Genomic DNA, 9,387 nt, shown 5'->3' on the forward strand with positions numbered 1-9,387 from the left:
GGCTAAAAACTCAAATATGGTATTGAATGACTGCAAGATCACTGTTACTAAAAAATAGAAAAATGGTTGGTAATGAATATCTCAAGTTAGGGTTGACATAGTGCGACCAAACTTGGTATTTAAGAAGAAGAATTTATTGACACCTTTCATGGGATTGCTTTTGGGGCCCATAGGGTCAAGGTATTGTTGCTAAAAAATGAAAAGCGGTTGGAAATGAATAAATTAGTAAGGGATGACTAATTGTGTCAAAAGTTGGTATATTGGAAGAGTTTATGGAGACCTTTAATGTGATTGCATTAAGGGCATTAAAGGATTCCATCGTTTAAATACAAATAAATCCAAAATATTTCACACTTGTAGAAGCAGAAAATAGTATAGTCTTTTATAGGCTAAGAAATATTTTCCGATCTTTTCTCTCAAAAAAGTTATTTAGAAATAACTGTCACTTTCTTGCTTGTTTACATTGGATTTGAACCGTGGTGACACATGTGGGTAACTCTTGCATGTTTTCTTCATAAAATAATTATGTTCAGGATTGTTAAAACAACATGCATTTTCAAACACCATCTTAATTCACCAAACACCAAAGGTTGTCCGGTTTGTGCAGAGGTTAGCGCACTCGCTTCTCACCAAGGCGACCCAGGTTCTATTCCCGGCCTGGGCGCATGTGAGTTTGGTTTGTGGTCACCAAGCCGGACAGGTGGGTTTTCTCCGGGTACTCCGGTTTCCCCCACAACACAAGACTACACTCTCGCGCAACATCGTGCCAACTAGAGTGACTTAGTATAAGCTATCATAGCTTCCTTCACAATCGTTGTAAAATATATAATGTTTAAAGTAAACACCATTGTTTTTGTCAACAAATGTAGTTACACATGACTATTAGTTATTTAAGTACAATAAACTTTTATCCCATAGACTATCTTTCAACTCCTCATTAAATATGATTGCTAAATATTTAGTTATTTAGGTAAAAACTAAACACTATACATTCTGACTTCACGAACAGAAAATGCTTATATAACTATTAGTTTGTAAACCGCACTCTACTTTCAAACATAAACTAAAATGACCGTGTACTTTATCATCCTATAATGTCCGTGTACTTTATCAATTTGGTTTTAGTTCATTTTCGCCTTTGAAATAACTAGAAGTTAAACAATACACGCTGAAAACTATAAAATACATAAAATTTGTTTAAAATAAGATTTGTGTATGAATTATTTACGGCTAACATGAAGTAAAGCGATAGATTTGTCAAAAGCCGTGTACTTTGCCTTAGATTTCAACTCTGAGAAATCAGTTGGTCAAGATTTTCAGGAAAAATTTAGGATATTAGAGAAAGTTCTTTATTACCATGGATAGAGCTCTTAAATGCGGGGTTTATGGTCTTTATTTCACAAAAATTCTCCAAATATTAAGAAAGTTATCTTTAAAAACCTTACCTGAATCGAGACTTGTTGACATTTGATGCCGTGCACTTTACCAAATAAGTCACGTGGGTTCTCCACCGTGTATAATGAAATTTTGGAAATGAAATTATAGAAATGTACATGTATGAATTTAATGATGTTTATCCATGTAGCGCCCATCCCCAGACATGAAGTGTGTGCTGTATGAGTTGCTGCACGAGTTGCTGCTGAACAACTGGCGATACTTCTTCAAGGGATCTGTCCTTACATCTCTTAATAATCGTGTGGAGACTGTGGAAAACGAGGAACACTTTACTGCAATTATGCAGGTAAGGGAAGACGATCGAGAATTAGTAATATTTTAGTGCTGAAATGCAGGTAAGTGGAAACTATAGAGAACAAGGCACACTTTACCACCCCTATGCAGGTAAAGGGAGGTTGTTCAGAACAAAGAACAATTGACAACCAAAGAACACAAGAGTTATGGGCTGTAACTTACATGTACTTATAAAAGATAGCCTAGGACATGCTACCTTTGGTCACATTTATCTCAAAAAGAACATAAATTAAGCAAGAGTCACAAACATTACAAGAATGTTAACTACATGTACATGTAGGAAGTTGTACACCTGGTTTTTAGCTCTACTGGCCAAAGGCCAGAAGAGCTTATGCGATGGTAATGTGTATGTAGTATGTGCGTCCGTGCATTTGTGTGTGTAAACAATTGCTTGTGAACACGATACAGTCTTCAGTTTTGATTGTATCTCGATGAAACTTGTACAGTATCTAGATATCCATTAGAGCTCGGTTCTTTTCGAAAACCAGCAAGATCGGCCCATGAATGCCTAGATTATGGGCCATGAAAGTTTTAAAGAAATGCTTTCTATTTTTAGTCAGGTCTGCAGGAGCGAATTCTATTTTTAGCCAAGTTTACATGTACATGTAAATTCAAGTCTAGAGTTAAGGGAGACAATTTGCAAGACTAGGATTTTGAGAGACAATTTGCTTTTTGCTTCTGCAGTTGATTTTGTGAATTACTCTGCCTTGTTCTTGTTGAAAGCCCAAAGGCCATTTTTTAGCTTAAAGTTCTGTAGTTTGCGCATTAATCTTAACAAAATTGGTTGTGAATGTTAAAGTTATGCACCTGGTGTCATTACTGGCCACACCCAGGGTTCACAGGTTTGGTAAACATAAATCTGGAAAGGTTTGAAAATCTTTTTGTGTGTTCATGCATCCATCTCAGCACAACTGATTGTGAATGTTTGTTCAAATTGATCAATGTTGTCCTAGGATGCCCTTGACTTTGACCTTTTGACCAACTTTTTTTAACTTTTAAAAGTACAGAAATTTTTACTATGAGTACAGTTTTGAAAGCATTTTTTTTTTGTCGGATGACTTTTACTTTGCACATAGTAAAATAGTTCATGCAGCTAATCTGCTTACAATACTTTCTGGGCTCAGATGTTGAACGTGCTACGTTTTCAGGTAACCCAAACACAAAACATAAACTATATGTCGGTTGCCTTTTACCCATACATACATGCTCTGGATTGATATGACCACAAAAGCTATGCCAGTAGAGCATAGGCCCTTTTGGGCCTCTTGTTTGTATGTTGCTTCACCCAATCAGGGCAGAGTTATGGCCTTTGACTCAGTTAAAAATAGCATATAGAGCAACTGTCCATAACAATATGATAAGTAACACTTATTTTCAAAAGCATATAGGCCAAAGTGATGAAACTTTACTGTGATATTTCAAGAATTGTGCAAACTAGGTATATATGAAATTTTGTGTGTAAAAGTGTTAAGAGGCCAATAAGGAAATAATGCAGGGAATTAAAAAGTATTGTGGTTGCTATGGCAGCAAAAGCAGTAGGGGACTATTGTATATCTGTGGTGTTGTCCGGCAAATACTTGAATAACCTTGTCCATAACTCAAAAAAAACCTTCATGATACTCAAATGAAACTTGATACACATCTGGCCAGAGACAATACTCTCATGTATAGCAAGGGACATAATTTGATCTTAAATACTTATTAAGTTATGCCCTGTGTTTGACTGAATAAAAAACAAAAACAAGAATAGACCAGCATTGGTGGAGGCTAAGCCATGCACTTGTTTAAATTTTCTGTTTACCGGTATGCTAAATAGATAATGAGAACAGTATGGATGTAAAATTCTTGAGAGAGATAAAAACATTTAGAATTTAAAAAACAAACAAATTGTAATTCTAAATTAAAATTAAAAAAATGACCAAAAATTGTACTCAACCTGTTTAGTGTTTTACATGTAGCTCACATCTCTTACAAACGTCCAGACTGACTCTCATTTGATAATTTTGAAAGCCTCTGACCAAAAAAAATGTGCAAAAATATATTTATTTTGCTTTACTAAATACATTAGTTCTATAGTTCAGGAATAATCCTGAATCCTGATTGAAAGTTTTACAATTTTGTACAGTTGTAAAGTATGCTTTTAACTCAGATATTTGCATAAAAAAGTAGGAAGTACCTTAATATCATTTGCATCAGAAAATAAGTACCTTAAAATAAATATAAGTGACTTTTAACAAAAGGTATATTTGCCCTGCTTTGGGCATGACTCCCTCATACTCAAACAGACAGATATTTTTCAGGATCAGCTTTAAGATCAGCTGTATACATTTAATAAAATTAAGTAAAACAACAATAAAAACTTGTAAACTTTTTCATTATTGTTTCCCTTTTTCAGTCATATGGTCAGTCCTTCTTACAGACCGATATAGCAGTGTTTAGACAAAACTTGGAGTCACTGGAGTCACTTAACTCAAAGTGGAAATTGTACAAAAAGGTATGCACCATCAATAAAATGATTGAGATAATGGAGGTATTATGTATCCTTCTTTAGGGGCTTCTCGAGTATTATGTCTCTTTCGGGATTTTATGTCTCTCCCTTGAGGGGTATTATGACTACTCCTTTATGGGGATTTTTTTCATCCTCTTTGAGGTATTTTGTCTCCCTTATGGCTTAAGTGGTATTTTCTCTTTTATTTAGGGGTATTTATGTTGCTCTCTTTTAATAGAATTATAATGTATCCCCATGAAGGGGTATTTTTTTCTCCCTTTTTAAGGGTAAATCATGTATCCACCTTTAGGGGTATTATGTGTCTACCTCAGGTATTATGTCTTCCTCATTAGAGGTATAATGTCTTCCACGTTAGATGTATTATGTCTAACCCTTTTGAAGTATTATGTATCCCCCTTTTGGTATATTATGTCTTACCCTTTTGAGGTATTATGTAACCCTCTTTTGGTGTATTGTGTCTTACCCTTTTGAGGTAGTATGTAACCCCCTTTTGGTGTATTGTGTCTTACCCTTTTGAGGTAGTATGTATCCCCCTTTAGATGTATTGTGTCTTACCCTTTTGAGGTAGTATTTACCCCCCTTTAGAGGTATTATGTCTTACCCTTTTGAGGTGTTATGTATTCCCCTATAGGTGTATTTTGTCTTACCCTTTTGAGGTATTATGTATCCCCCTTTAGGTGTGTTGTGTCTTACCCTTTTGAGGTATTATGTCTCCTCCTTTAGGTGTATTATGTTTTCCTCTTTAAGGGAATTATGCTTTCCTTTTTAAAGGTAATATGTCACCCCCTATTATGTTTCCTTTGTTAGAGGTATGAATGTCTTCCTCTTTGAGGGTATTTTGTCTCCCTGTTTAGAGGTAATATGTCTTCCCATTTAGTAGCTTTAAGGTTATCATGTCTCCCTCTTAAGGGGTAGTATATCCCCCCTTTTGAGGTACTCTCTCTCTCTCTCCCCCCCCCCCCCTCTCTCCCTCTCTCTCTTCCTCTCCCTCTCCCTGAGGGCATTATGTCTACCTCTTAAAGAGGGGTGTTATGTTTCCCCTTTAGTTGTATTTTGTCTGCTTCATTATGTCTCTTCCTTAATGGGTTTTAGGGGTATTAGGTCCTCTCTTCAGTGGTTTTATGTTTCCCTTTAGGAGTAGTTGTCTCTCTCTCTCTGAGGGCATTATATCACTCTCTTTTAGGGATATAATGTGTTCCCCTTGAAGGATATTATGTTTCCCTCTTTAGGGGTTTTATTTCTTCCCTTTAGGGGTATTTTACTCTCTCTCTCTCTGAGGGCCCTATGTCTCCCTCTTTGGGGATATTGTGTCTCCCCCTTAAGGGGCATAATGTCTCCCTCTTAAGGGATATTGTGTCTACCTGCCTGTCCATCCATCCATCGGTTGTCCGTCCATCCATTGGTAGACCAAAGCTTGTCCGACAATTCCTGAACCTATGGTCATCAAGACTGACATGAAGATTGGGCCTGACCAGTACATGACCCCTATTGATTTTAGGGGTCAAGGTCACAGTGACACAAAAAGGTTGTCAAAGCTAGTACCAGTGCCTGGGCCTATGGTCATCAAACTTGACATGGAGGCTGTGCCTGATCAGTAGATGACCTTTGTTGATTTTAGGGGTCATCTGGTCAAAGGCCAAGGTCACAGTGACCTTATATGTGAAAATTTGTACGAGTGACTACTCTACAATGCCTGCACCCATTGCCCTCAAACTTGATTTGGAGGTAAGCCTAACAGTAGATGACCCTATTTTGTTTTTAGGGCAAAAGCTTGTCCGTGTAATAGCTCGACAATGCCTGCACCCATGGCCCTCAAACTTGACATTTAGGATTGAGGGTGACCAGTAAATGACCCTTTCGATTTTGAGGTCATAGATTCAAAGGTAAAGGTCACAACTCATATTGGTCATTAAATTTTATGTTACATTTACTCATTCCCTGCTGCTAAGAGGATACATGTCTATCTGCAATTATCAGTTGTCGTCTGAGCATGATTAAACACTGTACCTACTATCCTCACACTTTGAATGGTTATAATCTTAGAACTGCCTCTCAAGCATCCAATGTCAATGACAAATCAGCTGTCATTTTGGTCCATGAATATTTCATTCAACTGTCCAAATATTCCTGACAACATGGCGCTCTGGGTGGCATAATGTTTGACAAACACCTCTTGTTGACAAGTGCGTTAACCAGCCACATCGATCATTTCACTCAGAAGATTTTGTCCTTTAATTATTGAAATTACCTAAAATCAGTCATGTCTGATCAATAACTTTATAAGACTTTGTCCAATCATCATTAAATTTGGTCAGAATTTGTAAGGGTATGATATCTTGGACAAGTTCATTAACCAGCCATATTGCTTGAGTCACTCAAGAGAAGTCCCTTTAAGTATAGAAAGCGTAAAATCTGTCTTGTCTATTAAATCAATAAGTTTATAAGCATTATAAGTTTTTATCTAATCATCACCAAATTTAGACAATATCTTTTTGGGAACAATACCTCAACCAAGTTTGATAACCATCCAGGTCGACTTTTCTAAAATAGGCTAACATACAATCAATTGTCCCCAAACTTGGTGTCCTTAAAATAGGATGAGCATATTTTGCGATAGTTGGCGCTCTTGTTTACATTATAGTGCACCATAAGATTCTTGTCTGCATGTTATCCCCATAACATTAATTGAATTGTTCCCTAGAAAACAATCTCTAGTTATACATAATTGTAACCATGTCACCAAAGTTTGGCATTTTAAAATTGCTTTTTCTGTGCATCTGTCATTATTTTCATGGCCAGGCTGTAACTTTTTCATACATGCATTGTGATTTGTGATTGTCAATAGATGACCCCTATTGTTTTATGGGTCAGCTGGTCAAAGGTCAAGCTTTTCTAGAGAAAAAGGTTTTTACTTTGTACATCAAAGACACATGTTTCTTATGTCTTAAAACCTTGTAAGGTTATTGGTCATGACCAGTAGATAACCTCTCTTGGTTAACCACAATGGGCCATTTGCAGAATTCTGGGTTTTTCATTGCTGTGCAAACGTGACTTGTTAAGGAAAGTGCAGCAAGTTTATGAGTGTACAGGAGTGGAATTATATGTATGCTATTAAATCCGGTGAAAAAGTATGCATTTGGTGCATGTAACCACTCTATTATACGGTTTAATTTTTATGCATGTGATATTTCAGCCAGTATTCTACACAGGCATGCAGATCCAGTTCATGAATGTGCTGCTGCAGGTGCTTGTACACAAGTCACATGACCTACTGCAGGAAGAAATCGTCGTAACAGTGTATAACATGGCCGCTGTAAACTTTGAGAGATTTTATGGCGAGTTTCTCCCTCAATTTCTTTCCGGCTGTGAGGGAATTGTTGCAAGTCAAAAGACCATGCTTAGCAGTAACTTCAAGCTAGAAAAGGTATCAAATTTGTGGATGAAATTTCAAATTTAAGTAATTGGTTTAAACATGAATGTGAAATATCAATTTTTGTGACATCAGGGAAGCATGGCAGACAGATAGGGATAACAATTGTCTGTCATCGCAGTGTTGGCATCACACTGGTTTTTGATCTTTAAGGTTTGATAGACATGGTGTAGAGTCTTTTTTAAGCTGGTATTTTATTACGCACAGTGACCCTTACTAGAAAAATACAGGGCTTTTTTTTCAGATCAATAAATATTTAACAACTTGATTTGGAATCTTCAAACTTAGTATGCCCATTGGTCATGGTCAGTAGATTACCCATATTGTTTTGGGGTCCAAGGTCAAAGTCATTTTGACCTTGACTAGAAAAATTAGAGGCGCTTTTGTTATTGATAGATAACTTTTTGGTTTAAAGTGTATACTGGTTATGGTCAGAAGATGACACCAGATAAATTTGGGTCAGTAGGTTAAAAGTCAAGAAGAGCTTTAAGCAAATGGATTCTTTCATTTACGATCTTTAACTTTTGAAGGCCTTGCGCAGTCCAGTTGTCCAGTTAATGCAGTAGTAAGTGCACTCACTTCTAACCGTGGCGACCTGAGTTTGATTCCAGGCATGGTTGCATGAGTTTGGTTTGTGGTCACCAAGTCAGGACAAGTTGGATTTTTCCAGAGTGCTCTGGTTTCCACAATAACAGAAGACAACAACTCGCGCGTAACATTGTTCCACCGCGGGTGATTAATATAAATTGCAGTAACTTGTTGAACAATCGCTGAAAAAGTACATATGTTTAAACATACTTTTGCGGAACTTAGAAGTGTAGAGACTTCAAACTTGGAAGGCACTGTGTATGTTCAGTGGATGACCCCTATTTTTGGGAGGGGGAAAGATCTGGTGACCTTTGCTAGAAAAATTATGGGCTGGCTCCAGTCAGGTGTCAAAACTGACAAAACTGATCTGCGAAATTCTAAGTGGAATAAAAAATAATTCTAATTCTATGGTGACATTGACTAGAATAATTGTGGGGTCTCCAGAGAGTTGACTCGTCTGAATTTTTGAAAACTTATTGTTTTTGCTGTTAAACAACATTTCATAAAATAGGATGTAAAATGTATATTCACGTATTGACAACAAGTAAAATTTTCATTTCAAATCACCTTGTAACACATTGACAAAGAAAAGTCTTATGGTCTGTTTCAGGATCTTCCGACCTTTACCCAAGATTTACAGAGGTTTATCAATGACCTGCGCTACTACAGGCTCATGAACAGTAGTCTACCTGAGGGTTCCGTCCAGTTCTCATGATGTTAAACACACTTAGGCAATAGTATTGTGCAATGTAATAAAACAGTCACATGTTTATACCTACTTCGTTTGTGCACTGGTTATATTTATCTTTGGTGGTTTTTCAGTGACTGCCATATTTTTTTGTTTAAAATAACAGTGATTAAAAATTGATGCAGCACAACTGGTAGGTCAGTTTTCTGACATATCGCATAGCCAAGGGGATTTATACATAAATTATCATTTATATGATGTTAAGGTTTTGCATGTAAGCATCTTTAAGTCATAATCGCAGCAAATAATCATATCTTGCATTGAAACTTTGGATATGTGTTCCCAACTATCCATTTTAATTTATCTAATGAAGTTATAAAACACTATTTTGAATATAATGCTAATTATGGCCCTTTATTATTC

At 36.5% G+C, this 9,387-nt stretch overlaps 1 protein-coding gene across 3 annotated transcripts in view; it reads left to right on the forward strand.

The window, feature by feature from the left end:
- The window catches only part of LOC128218349 (exportin-6-like), an 86,158-nt gene extending 76,808 nt beyond the window's left edge, over positions 1-9,350 (forward strand). For all 3 annotated transcript variants that reach the window (XM_052926001.1, XM_052926010.1, XM_052926019.1), the window contains exons 21-24: positions 1,586-1,741; positions 4,145-4,243; positions 7,452-7,682; positions 8,887-9,350. In XM_052926001.1, coding sequence (XP_052781961.1) covers positions 1,586-1,741; positions 4,145-4,243; positions 7,452-7,682; positions 8,887-8,991 — 591 coding nt within the window. In that variant the 3' untranslated portion in view covers positions 8,992-9,350. The remainder of the gene's footprint in view (positions 1-1,585; positions 1,742-4,144; positions 4,244-7,451; positions 7,683-8,886) is intronic.
- The last annotated feature ends 37 nt before the right edge of the window (positions 9,351-9,387 follow it).

The sequence above is a fragment of the Mya arenaria genome, chromosome 2 (assembly GCF_026914265.1).
Source record: "Mya arenaria isolate MELC-2E11 chromosome 2, ASM2691426v1".
Taxonomy (NCBI): Eukaryota; Metazoa; Mollusca; class Bivalvia; order Myida; family Myidae; genus Mya; species Mya arenaria.